Here is a 14240-nt window from a genome sequence, read left to right as displayed (position 1 = left end):
TCCAAAGCGACTTACAGTCATGTGTGCATACATTCTACGTATGGGTGGTCCCGGGGATCGAACCCACTACCCTGGCGTTACAAGCGCCATGCTCTACCAACTGAGCTACAGAAGGACCACAAGACAAGAACATACCCAGGATGAGCTAGACTAGAACATACCCAGGAGGAGTGAGAGCCAAGGGATACAGGGGGACACAGTAGTCTTCCATGTCCTCAGGAGAGGAAGCCTGGAAGCAGCTCAGCAGGGGTGTCTCCTCCACTCCAACACAAAGACAGAATCCTCCAGCTGACGCAGCAGTGGACAGGACAGAGGTACTTACTGAGCCCCTCATCAACCTCCTCCCAACCCCCCATGCCCGATCAGACCCCCACGGCCCAGCCACTGGTCCCTAAAGGAGGAAAGGGAAGTGATGTCGCCCCGTGACAAGTTCCTGTGGAGCCTGCGTTCAAAGCCCCCCCCCCAGGGTGTGAGCAGCACAGAGCTGTTTATAGCCGGCTCCTTTCAAAGCCTCTGATACATAACGGATGGTTTTCTCTTCCTGACATTCTGTGTAGTGTGGGGGTCTGGGGGGGGTATTGGGGGTGTGTAGGCGGGACTTGGTTCGACAGATAAGAGGAACGTCACTAAATGTGTGTACATAGACGAAAAACATACACACGACCACTAAGACACAAGATTCATACATTCACCAGAGTGAAGGAGAGGTGACTCACCTGTGTGCCCAGGTACTGTAGAGTGATGTCTCCTCCAGCGTCTCTAGACAGACACTGTAGAACCCTGGGGGTTCTGTTGATGGTGACAGGCAGCAGGGCTGAGGCCAGGTTCCACTCTCCACTAACCTCCACCTTAACTCCATCCACCTCCACCTGCCAGGGGGGTCAGAGGGTCATTTCATTACTACACTACTTATTATTCTGATACAAGACATTTTGCTTCCCATGTGGAGAGACTGCAGCTTGATATGCTGGAAGAGACAGTCTGCCGCATGACAGCAGGAGGAGCAGCTATGTTGAACCACTTGGGAAAATAACAGCATCAGATAGTACTGTTGGGCAGAGGAGACACCCAGTATCCACTACTAGAGGACCAGGGAGAGACCCAGTATCCACTACTAGAGGACCAGGGAAAGACCCAGTATCCACTACTAGAGGACCAGGGAGACCCAGTATCCACTACTAGAGGACCAGGGAGAGACCCAGTATCCACTACTAGAGGACCAGGGAGAGACCCAGTACCCACTACTAGAGGACCAGGGAGAGACCCAGTACCCACTACTAGAGGACCAGGGAGAGACCCAGTACCCACTACTAGAGGACCAGGGAGAGACCCAGTACCCACTACTAGAGGACCAGGGAGAGACCCAGTACCCACAACTAGAGGACCAGGGAGAGACCCAGTACCCACTACTAGAGGACCAGGGAGAGACCCAGTATCCACTACTAGAGGACCAGGGAGAGACCCAGTATCCACTACTAGAGGACCAGGGAGAGACCCAGTATCCACTACTAGAGGACCAGGGAGAGACCCAGTATCCACTACTAGAGGACCAGGGAAAGACCCAGTATCCACTACTAGAGGACCAGGGAGAGACCCAGTATCCACTACTAGAGGACCAGGGAGAGACCCAGTATCCACTGCTAGAGGACCAGGGAGAGACCCAGTATCCACTACTAGAGGACCAGGGAAAGACCCAGTATCCACTACTAGAGGACCAGGGAGAGACCCAGTATCCACTACTAGAGGACCAGGGAGAGACCCAGTATCCACTACTAGAGGACCAGGGAGAGACCCAGTATCCACTACTAGAGGACCAGGGAGAGACCCAGTATCCACTACTAGAGGACCAGGGAGAGACCCAGTATCCACTACTAGAGGAGAGGACCAGGGAGAGACCCAGTATCCACTGCTAGAGGACCAGGGAAAGACCCAGTATCCACTGCTAGAGGACCAGGGAAAGACCCAGTATCCACTGCTAGAGGACCAGGGAGAGACCCAGTATCCACTAATAGAGGAGAGGACCAGGGAGAGACCCAGTATCCACTACTAGAGGACCAGGGAGAGACCCAGTATCCACTACTAGAGGACCAGGGAGAGACCCAGTATCCACTACTAGAGGACCAGGGAGAGACCCAGTATCCACTACTAGAGGACCAGGGAGAGACCCAGTATCCACTGCTAGAGGACCAGGGAGAGACCCAGTATCCACTACTAGAGGACCAGGGAGAGACCCAGTATCCACTACTAGAGGACCAGGGAAAGACCCAGTATCCACTACTAGAGGACCAGGGAAAGACCCAGTATCCACTACTAGAGGACCAGGGAAAGACCCAGTATCCACTACTAGAGGACCAGGGAAAGACCCAGTATCCACTACTAGAGGACCAGGGAAAGACCCAGTATCCACTACTAGAGGACCAGGGAAAGACCCAGTATCCACTACTAGAGGACCAGGGAAAGACCCAGTATCCACTACTAGAGGACCAGGAAAGACCCAGTATCCACTACTAGAGGACCAGGAGAGACCCAGTATCCACTACTAGAGGACCAGGGAGAGACCCAGTATCCACTACTAGAGGACCAGGGAGAGACCCAGTATCCACTACTAGAGGACCAGGGAAAGACCCAGTATCCACTACTAGAGGACCAGGGAGAGACCCAGTATCCACTACTAGAGGACCAGGGAAAGACCCAGTATCCACTACTAGAGGACCAGGGAGAGACCCAGTATCCACTACTAGAGGACCAGGGAAAGACCCAGTATCCACTACTAGAGGACCAGGGAGAGACCCAGTATCCACTACTAGAGGATAGGACCAGGGAGAGACTCAGTATCCACTACTAGAGGACCAGGGAGAGACCCAGTATCCACTACTAGAGGACCAGGGAGAGACCCAGTATCCACTACTAGAGGACCAGGGAAAGACCCAGTATCCACTACTAGAGGACCAGGGAGAGACCCAGTATGCACTACTAGAGGACCAGGGAGAGACCCAGTATCCACTACTAGAGGACCAGGGAGAGACCCAGTATCCACTACTAGAGGACCAGGGAGAGACCCAGTATCCACTACTAGAGGACCAGGGAAAGACCCAGTATCCACTACTAGAGGACCAGGGAAAGACCCAGTATCCACTACTAGAGGACCAGGGAAAGACCCAGTATCCACTACTAGAGGACCAGGGAAAGACCCAGTATCCACTACTAGAGGACCAGGGAGAGACCCAGTATCCACTACTAGAGGACCAGGGAAAGACCCAGTATCCACTACTAAAGGATAGGACCAGGGAGAGACTCAGTATCCACTACTAGAGGACCAGGGAGAGACCCAGTATCCACTACTAGAGGACCAGGGAGAGACCCAGTATCCACTACTAGAGGACCAGGGAGAGACCCAGTATCCACTACTAGAGGACCAGGGAGAGACCCAGTATCCACTACTAGAGGACCAGGGAGAGACCCAGTATCCACTACTAGAGGACCAGGGAGAGACCCAGTATCCACTACTAGAGGACCAGGGAGAGACCCAGTATCCACTACTAGAGGAGAGGACCAGGGAAAGGACACAGTACCCAGCACCAGTCGTTCCTCTCCTGGGGGGTACTGGCCCCTAGTTTGATGTGTGGTTCAGTGGTTCTGGGTGACCAGGAGAGGCTGATTAGGAACATATGTCATCCTGGTTCAAGGAAAACAACCCACCAGACCAGGGACTGCAGGTGTCTAAACACCCAGCCACCGAGTGATGTCTGTCGGACAGGACAACCCCTCCTCCCCCTCACCACCTGGACCTCAGCTCCATTCAAGCCCCCTCACAGGGAGAAGGGCCAACTGCTTTCATTCACTCTACCAAACCACAGGGATATAGAGTGGGGTCCCAAATGATTGACACTATGATAAATGATCAGCAAAATGACTGTAGAAAACATATAACTCAAATACTGAGCTAAATTGTTTCCTCAAATAAATGGGAAAAGTATGTTATTTTATACTTATAAAATAGTTTTATTTTATTAACAAGTATTTTTTTAATCTCTAAAAAGGTAGGGGTCAAGATGATTGACACCTCTGTTTTCAATGCTTCACCTTGCGAGGATAACAGTAACGAGGAGAACACATTAGGAGGGATCTTGGACCGTTCCTCCATACAGAATCCTTCCAGATCGTTGATATCCTTCGTCTGGTCAACTGCCCTCTTCAATTCAACCCACAGGTTTTCAACGGGTTTGGAGGAACGGTATTGAAATGTATTAAAACAGGGATGGCAATAATGTACCTTTGAGTAAAAACTAAAATAACTGGTTAAACAAAATGTCTTTCTTTGAGTCATTATATTAGTATAATAGAATATCCCCTTTTTGTTGCATAAAATAGATCTCAGTATTTAAATAATTTACCTTATACAGTTTTTTGCTCATCTTTATCAAGGGTGTCAATAATTTCAGACCCCACTGTGTGTGTGTGTGTGTGTGTGTGTGTGTGTGTGTGTGTGTGTGTGTGTGTGTGTGTGTGTGTGTGTGTGTGTGTGTGTGTGTGTGTGTGTGTGTGTGTGACTCACAGTGAACGTGGATCCAGAGCGTGACACAGCGACCGTGTGGCTTCCCTTCTCCAACTCTACACACAGCTCCCACTGCCTCTGCTCCTGGGGGGTTGTGGACACCCTGAAACACACACACACACACACACCTTTCCCATTAGTATCAGTCTCAGAGAGCTATTCTCTGAGGGTCAGAGGAAGCTGTATAAACAGAGTCAGCTCCTCCACTGACTGACAGCTGCCTCCTCTCTCTCCCTACACCAGAGACCAGTCTGCTGCTCTGTTACAAAGCTGAACCAAGGAGATCACAGCCAGCTGACCTCTCAGCCAACCTTCCTAATACAACTTCTATTAACAGACACTTGAAATGAGCCTGGTCTATATGAGCCTGGTCTATATGAGCCTGGTCTATATGAGCCTGGTCTATATGAGCCTGGTCTATATGAGCCTGGTCTATATGAGCCTGGTCTATATGAGCCTGGTCTATATGAGCCTGGTCTATATGAACATAATCAACAGCTCCAAAACATACAGGTTTAGCTTTTGAACCAGAAATTCAAAAGATATAAATGTTTATAAAATGTTGATGGCTAACTATAGTGTTGAGGCTTTACTGATCATGCTCTCTCACTCCACTGTAGAAGGATCTGTCTGGTTTATCCCTGCTCTGAGAGAGAGGAAGGGGGAGGGAGGAGACAGGAGGGGGGAGGGAGGAGAGAGAGTAGGAGAGAGGAGGAGAGAGGAGGAGAGTAGAGGAGAGAGGAGGAGAGTAGAGGAGAGTAGAGGAGAGTAGAGGAGAGTAGAGGAGAGTAGAGGAGAGTAGAGGAGAGTAGAGGAGAGTAGAGGAGAGTAGAGGAGAGAGGAGGAGTGAGGGAGTGAGTGAGGGAGTGAGTGAGTGAGTGAGTGAGTGAGTGAGTGAGTGAGTGAGTGAGTGAGTGAGTGAGTGAGTGAGTAAGGAGAGGAGGAGTGAGAGAAGTTAGGGAGGGGGCCTCTACCACTGACTGCAACTACAAAGACCGACCCCCGGCGGTTCATGAACAACGAAAGGAAACGATCCGAAAAAGAAAGAAGAAAATGTGGCCAGATGTTTAGACAGATGGCAGGGCTGTCAGAGAGAATCAAGTCTAACAGTTTGACCAGCAGACTGCTACACCACGCTAGGATACAGCTCTGTTAACTGGTGACATATTGCAGGACTGAGACGGTGCTACAAACAATGGAACATGTAAAACACTGGTGTAAACACACAACACAATAATAACCTCTGTAAAAACAGACAATGGACATTCAGACACAGTGAAACAGCACAATAATTAACACATGAGGAACAATGAGAGCTCTAGCTCTTTCTGATGTCAACTAGAACCTCTTGGTGTTTTTACCTCCTCTCCGTTTGATTTAACCAGGTAAGTCATTGAGAACACATCTTTTACAGTATCAACCTGACCAAGATGGTGCGTTATCGGTGTGCTGTTCCACCCCCAATTCTTACAAGAAGTTCTCACAGTTATTTGAATTGGTTTAATTTACCTAAGATTACCCAGGAACCTCTGGGAGCGGAGCTGTGCGGAGACGTAGAGAGCGGCTGCGGTGGCGACGAGCTCCCTGCGACCCTCGGAGGTCAGCTGGTGACCTTTGAACCCCTCTGGGTATTCCTCTGGCAGGAAGTTAGTGGTGATGTCACCAGAGATGAAGCGAGGGTGGGTGATGATCTCTCTGAGCAGGGGGATGTTGTGGGTCACACCTGGACAGTCACACACACAGGAACAACAGACAGAGACAGGTAGAGATCAGACCCCTGGACAGTCACACACACAGGAACAACAGACAGATCAGACCCCTGGACAGTCACACACACAGGAACAACAGACAGATCAGACCCCTGGACAGTCACACACACAAGAACAACAGACAGATCAGACCCCTGGACAGTCACACACACAGGAACAACAGACAGATCAGACCCCTGGACAGTCACACACACAGGAACAACAGACAGATCAGACCCCTGGACAGTCACACACACAGGAACAACAGACAGAGACAGGTAGAGATCAGACCACTGGAGAGTCACACAGACAGGAACAACAGACAGAGAGAGGTAGAGATGAGACCCCTGGACAGTCACACAGACAGGAACAACAGACAGCGACCGGTAGAGATCAGAACCTCTACATGTGTGTAGCTATACAGAAAATGTCAGAGTCTTGAGGAACTGAAGATGTTTCCAGAAAGCTCTAACACCCAACACAGAGTGAGTGAGTGAGTGAGTGAGTGAGTGAGTGAGTGAGTGAGTGAGTGAGTGAGTGAGTGAGTGAGTGAGTGAGTGAGTGAGTGAGTGAGAGTGTGAGTGTGAGAGTGAGTGAGTGTGAGAGAGTGTGAGAGTGTGTGTGTCTTACCTCTGATGACGTAGTTATCCAGAGCCGCCTCCATCCTCTGCAGGGCTTCAGCGCGCGTGTCGCCATAGGTCACCAGCTACGGCGAGCACAGAGGGACATTCACATTACAGATTAGTAAAACATAAGGGCAAAGGGCAATGTGATTGTGTTTGGCAGTTTGAGGGAACACACAGTAGCTGACCTTGGAGATCATTGGGTCATAGTAGATACTGATGTCACTTCCTTCTTGGATGCCACTGTCCACACGCACCTGATAGAGAGGAGACAACATGTCAATATGACTACATGTCAATATGACAACATGTCAGTATGACTACATGACAATATGACTACATGACAATGTGAATCAAATCAAATTTTATTTGTCACATACACATGGTTAGCAGATGTTAATGCGAGTGTAGCGAAATGCTTGTGCTTCTAGTTCCGACAATGCAGTGATAACCAACAAGTAATCTAACTAACAATTCCAAAACTACTGTCTTATACACAGTGTAAGGGGATGTAAGGAATATGTACATAAGGATATATGAATGAGTGATGGTACAGAGCAGCATACAGTAGATGGTATCGAGTACAGTATATACATATGAGATGAGTGTGTAGACAAAGTAAACAAAGTGGCATAGTTCAAGTGGCTAGTGATACATGTGTTACATAAGGATGCAGTCGATGATGTAGAGTACAGTATATACATATGCATATGAGATTAATAATGTAGGGTAAGTAACATTATATAAGGTAGCATTGTTTAAAGTGGCTAGTGATATATTTACATCATTTCCCATCAATTCCCATTATTAAAATGGCTGGAGTTGGGTCAGTGTCAATGACAGTGTGTTGGCAGCAGCCACTCAATGTTAGTGGTGGCTGTTTAACAGTCTGATGGCCTTGAGATAGAAGCTGTTTTTCAGTCTCTCGGTCCCAGCTTTGATGCACCTGTACTGACCTCGCCTTCTGGATGATAGCGGGGTGAACAGGCAGTGGTTCGGGTGGTTGATGTCCTTGATGATCTTTATGGCCTTCCTGTAACAACGGGTGGTGTAGGTGTCCTGGAGGGCAGGTAGTTTGCCCCGGTGATGCGTTGTGCAGTCCTCACTACCCTCTGGAGAGCCTTACGGTTGAGGGCGGAGCAGTTGCCGTACCAGGCGGTGATACAGCCCGCCAGGATGCTCTCGATTGTGCATCTGTAGAAGTTTGTGAGTGCTTTTGGTGACAAGCCGAATTTCTTCAGCCTCCTGAGGTTGAATAGGCGCTGCTGCGCCTTCACGACGCTGTCAGTGTGAGTGGACCAATTCAGTTTGTCTGTGATGTGTATGCCGAGGAACTTAAAACTAGCTACCCTCTCCACTACTGTTCCATCGATGTGGATAGGGGGGTGTTCCCTCTGCTGTTTCCTGAAGTCCACAATCATCTCCTTAGTTGTTGACGTTGAGTGTGAGGTTATTTTCCTGACACCACACTCCGAGGGCCCTCACCTCCTCCCTGTAGGCCGTCTCGTCATTGTTGGTAATCAAGCCTACCACTGTTGTGTCGTCCGCAAACTTGATGATTGAGTTGGAGGCGTGCGTGGCCACGCAGTCGTGGGTGAACAGGGAGTACAGGAGAGGGCTCAGAACGCACCCTTGTGGGGCCCCCGTGTTGAGGATCATGACAATATGACTACATGACAATATGACTACATGTCAGCATGACTACATGTCAATAAGACTACATGTCAATAAGACTACATGTCAATAAGACTACATGTCAATAAGACTACATGTCAGCATGACTACATGTCAGCATGACTACATGTCAGCATGACTACATGTCAGTATGACTACATGTCAGTATGACTACATGTCAGTATGACTACATGTCAGTATGACTACATGTCAGTATGACTACATGTCAATATGACTACATGTCTCTATGACTACATGTCTCTATGACTACATGTCTCTATGACTACATGTCTCTATGACTACATGTCTCTATGACTACATGTCTCTATGACTACATGTCAATAAGACTACATGTCAATAAGACTACATGTCAATAAGACTACATGTCAGCATGACTACATGTCAATAAGACTACATGTCAGCATGACTACATGCCAATATGACTACATGCCAATATGACTACATGTCAATATGACTACATGACTACATGTCAATATGACTACATGACTACATGACTACATGTCTACATGTCAGTATGACTACATGACTACATGTCAGTATGACTACATGTCAATATGACTACATGTCAATATGACTACATGTCAATATGACTACATGTCAATATGACTACATGTCAATATGACTACATGTCAATATGACTACATGTCAATATGACTACATGTCAATAAGAATACATGTCAATAAGACTACATGTCAATAAGACTACATGTCAATAAGACTACATGTCAATAAGACTACATGTCAGCATGACTACATGTCAGCATGACTACATGTCAGCATGACTACATGTCAGCATGACTACATGTCAGCATGACTACATGTCAACATGACTACATGTCAACGTGACTACATGTCAACGTGACTACATGTCAACGTGACTACATGTCAACGTGACTACATGTCAACGTGACTACATGTCAGCATGACTACATGTCAGCATGACTACATGTCAGCATGACTACATGTCAGCATGACTACATGTCAGCATGACTACATGTCAATATGACTACATGTCAGTATGACTACATGTCAGTGTGACTACATGTCAATATGACTACATGACAGCGTGACTACATGTCAGCGTGACTACATGTCAATATGACTACATGTCAATATGACTACATGTCAATATGACTACATGACAGCGTGACTACATGACAGCGTGACTACATGACAGCGTGACTACATGTCAATATGACTACATGACAGCGTGACTACATGTCAGCGTGACTACATGTCAGCGTGACTACATGTCAGCGTGACTACATGTCAATATGACTACATGTCAGTATGACTACATGACTACATGTCAGTATGACTACATGTCAGTGTGACTACATGTCAGTGTGACTACATGTCAATGTGACTACATGTCAATATGACTACATGTCAATATGACTACATGACTACATGTCAGTATGACTACATGTCAGTGTGACTACATGTCAGTGTGACTACATGTCAGTGTGACTACATGTCAATGTGACTACATGTCAATGTGACTACATGTCAATAAGAATACATGTCAATATGACTACATGTCAATATGACTACATGTCAATATGACTACATGTCAACGTGACTACATGTCAACGTGACTACATGTCAGCATGACTACATGTCAGCATGACTACATGTCAGCATGACTACATGTCAATATGACTACATGTCTCTATGACTACATGTCTCTATGACTACATGTCTCTATGACTACATGTCTCTATGACTACATGTCAATAAGACTACATGTCAATAAGACTACATGTCAATAAGACTACATGTCAGCATGACTACATGTCAGCATGACTACATGTCAGCATGACTACATGTCAGCATGACTACATGTCAGTATGACTACATGTCAGTATGACTACATGTCAGTATGACTACATGTCAGTATGACTACATGTCAATATGACTACATGTCTCTATGACTACATGTCTCTATGACTACATGTCTCTATGACTACATGTCTCTATGACTACATGTCTCTATGACTACATGTCTCTATGACTACATGTCAATAAGACTACATGTCAATAAGACTACATGTCAATAAGACTACATGTCAGCATGACTACATGTCAATAAGACTACATGTCAGCATGACTACATGCCAATATGACTACATGCCAATATGACTACATGTCAATATGACTACATGACTACATGACTACATGTCAATATGACTACATGACTACATGACTACATGTCTACATGTCAGTATGACTACATGACTACATGTCAGTATGACTACATGTCAATATGACTACATGTCAATATGACTACATGTCAATATGACTACATGTCAATATGACTACATGTCAATATGACTACATGTCAATATGACTACATGTCAATAAGAATACATGTCAATAAGACTACATGTCAATAAGACTACATGTCAATAAGACTACATGTCAGCATGACTACATGTCAGCATGACTACATGTCAGCATGACTACATGTCAGCATGACTACATGTCAGCATGACTACATGTCAACATGACTACATGTCAACATGACTACATGTCAACATGACTACATGTCAACGTGACTACATGTCAACGTGACTACATGTCAACGTGACTACATGTCAACGTGACTACATGTCAGCATGACTACATGTCAGCATGACTACATGTCAGCATGACTACATGTCAGCATGACTACATGTCAGCATGACTACATGTCAATATGACTACATGTCAGTATGACTACATGTCAGTGTGACTACATGTCAATATGACTACATGACAGCGTGACTACATGTCAGCGTGACTACATGTCAATATGACTACATGTCAATATGACTACATGTCAATATGACTACATGACAGCGTGACTACATGACAGCGTGACTACATGACAGCGTGACTACATGTCAATATGACTACATGACAGCGTGACTACATGTCAGCGTGACTACATGTCAGCGTGACTACATGTCAGCGTGACTACATGTCAATATGACTACATGTCAGTATGACTACATGACTACATGTCAGTATGACTACATGTCAGTGTGACTACATGTCAGTGTGACTACATGTCAATGTGACTACATGTCAATATGACTACATGTCAATATGACTACATGACTACATGTCAGTATGACTACATGTCAGTGTGACTACATGTCAGTGTGACTACATGTCAGTGTGACTACATGTCAATGTGACTACATGTCAATGTGACTACATGTCAATGTGACTACATGTCAATATGACTACATGTCAATATGACTACATGTCAATATGACTACATGTCAACGTGACTACATGTCAACATGACTACATGTCAGCATGACTACATGTCAGCATGACTACATGTCAGCATGACTACATGTCAATATGACTACATGTCTCTATGACTACATGTCTCTATGACTACATGTCTCTATGACTACATGTCTCTATGACTACATGTCAATAAGACTACATGTCAATAAGACTACATGTCAATAAGACTACATGTCAGCATGACTACATGTCAATAAGACTACATGTCAGCATGACTACATGCCAATATGACTACATGCCAATATGACTACATGTCAATATGACTACATGACTACATGACTACATGTCAATATGACTACATGACTACATGACTACATGTCTACATGTCAGTATGACTACATGACTACATGTCAATATGACTACATGTCAATATGACTACATGTCAATATGACTACATGTCAATATGACTACATGTCAATATGACTACATGTCAATATGACTACATGTCAATAAGAATACATGTCAATAAGACTACATGTCAATAAGACTACATGTCAGCATGACTACATGTCAGCATGACTACATGTCAGCATGACTACATGTCAACATGTCAACATGACTACATGTCAACGTGACTACATGTCAACGTGACTACATGTCAACGTGACTACATGTCAACGTGACTACATGTCAACGTGACTACATGTCAACGTGACTACATGTCAGCATGACTACATGTCAGCATGACTACATGTCAGCATGACTACATGTCAGCATGACTACATGTCAGCATGACTACATGTCAATATGACTACATGTCAATATGACTACATGTCAGTATGACTACATGTCAGTGTGACTACATGTCAATATGACTACATGACAGCGTGACTACATGTCAATATGACTACATGTCAATATGACTACATGTCAATATGACTACATGACAGCGTGACTACATGACAGCGTGACTACATGACAGCGTGACTACATGTCAATATGACTACATGACAGCGTGACTACATGTCAGCGTGACTACATGTCAGCGTGACTACATGTCAATATGACTACATGTCAGTATGACTACATGTCAGTATGACTACATGTCAGTGTGACTACATGTCAGTGACTACATGTCAATGTGACTACATGTCAATATGACTACATGTCAATATGACTACATGACTACATGTCAGTATGACTACATGTCAGTGTGACTACATGTCAGTGTGACTACATGTCAGTGTGACTACATGTCAATGTGACTACATGTCAATATGACTACATGTCAATATGACTACATGTCAATATGACTACATGTCAACATGACTACATGTCAACGTGACTACATGTCAATGTGACTACATGTCAACATGACTACATGTCAACATGACTACATGTCAGCATGACTACATGTCAGCATGACTACATGTCAGCATGACTACATGTCAGCATGACTACATGTCAGCATGACTACATGTCAGCATGACTACATGTCAATATGACTACATGTCAGTATGACTACATGTCAGTGTGACTACATGTCAGCGTGACTACATGACAGCGTGACTACATGTCAGCGTGACTACATGTCAGCGTGACTACATGTCAATATGACTACATGTCAATATGACTACATGTCAATATGACTACATGACAGCGTGACTACATGACAGCGTGACTACATGACAGCGTGACTACATGTCAATATGACTACATGACAGCGTGACTACATGTCAGCGTGACTACATGTCAGCGTGACTACATGTCAGCGTGACTACATGTCAGCGTGACTACATGTCAGCGTGACTACATGTCAGTATGACTACATGACTACATGTCAGTATGACTACATGTCAGTATGACTACATGTCAGTGTGACTACATGTCAGTGTGACTACATGTCAATGTGACTACATGTCAATATGACTACATGTCAATATGACTACATGACTACATGTCAGTATGACTACATGTCAGTGTGACTACATGTCAGTGTGACTACATGTCAGTGTGACTACATGTCAATATGACTACATGTCAATATGACTACATGTCAATATGACTACATGTCAATATGACTACATGTCAGTATGACTACATGACAATGTGACTACATGTCAGTGTGACTACATGTCAGCGTGACTACATGTCAGCGTGACTACATGTCAGCGTGACTACATGACAGCGTGACTACATGTCAGCGTGACTACATGTCAGCGTGACTACATGTCAGCGTGACTACATGTCAGCATGACTACATGTCAGCGTGACTACATGTCAGCGTGACTACATGTCAGCGTGACTACATGTCAATGTGACTACATGTCAGTATGACTACATGTCAGCATGACTACATATCAGCATGACTACATG

The 14240-nt window shown here is 45.4% G+C and overlaps 1 protein-coding gene across 1 annotated transcript in view; it reads right to left on the bottom strand.

Annotated features, from left to right (window-relative positions):
• Positions 1-14240, bottom strand: part of LOC124018542 (propionyl-CoA carboxylase alpha chain, mitochondrial-like) — a 28613-nt gene that overhangs the window by 11331 nt on the left and 3042 nt on the right. The window contains exons 7-11 of the mRNA XM_046333875.1: positions 7115-7183; positions 6934-7009; positions 6065-6278; positions 4556-4658; positions 717-869 (exon numbers count right to left, since the gene is read on the bottom strand). Coding sequence (XP_046189831.1) covers positions 717-869; positions 4556-4658; positions 6065-6278; positions 6934-7009; positions 7115-7183 — 615 coding nt within the window. The remainder of the gene's footprint in view (positions 1-716; positions 870-4555; positions 4659-6064; positions 6279-6933; positions 7010-7114; positions 7184-14240) is intronic.

The sequence above is a fragment of the Oncorhynchus gorbuscha genome, unplaced genomic scaffold (genome assembly GCF_021184085.1).
Source record: "Oncorhynchus gorbuscha isolate QuinsamMale2020 ecotype Even-year unplaced genomic scaffold, OgorEven_v1.0 Un_scaffold_541, whole genome shotgun sequence".
Taxonomy (NCBI): Eukaryota; Metazoa; Chordata; class Actinopteri; order Salmoniformes; family Salmonidae; genus Oncorhynchus; species Oncorhynchus gorbuscha.
Note: the sequence above shows the minus strand (reverse complement) of the source record. Positions and strands in the feature narration are given on the sequence as shown.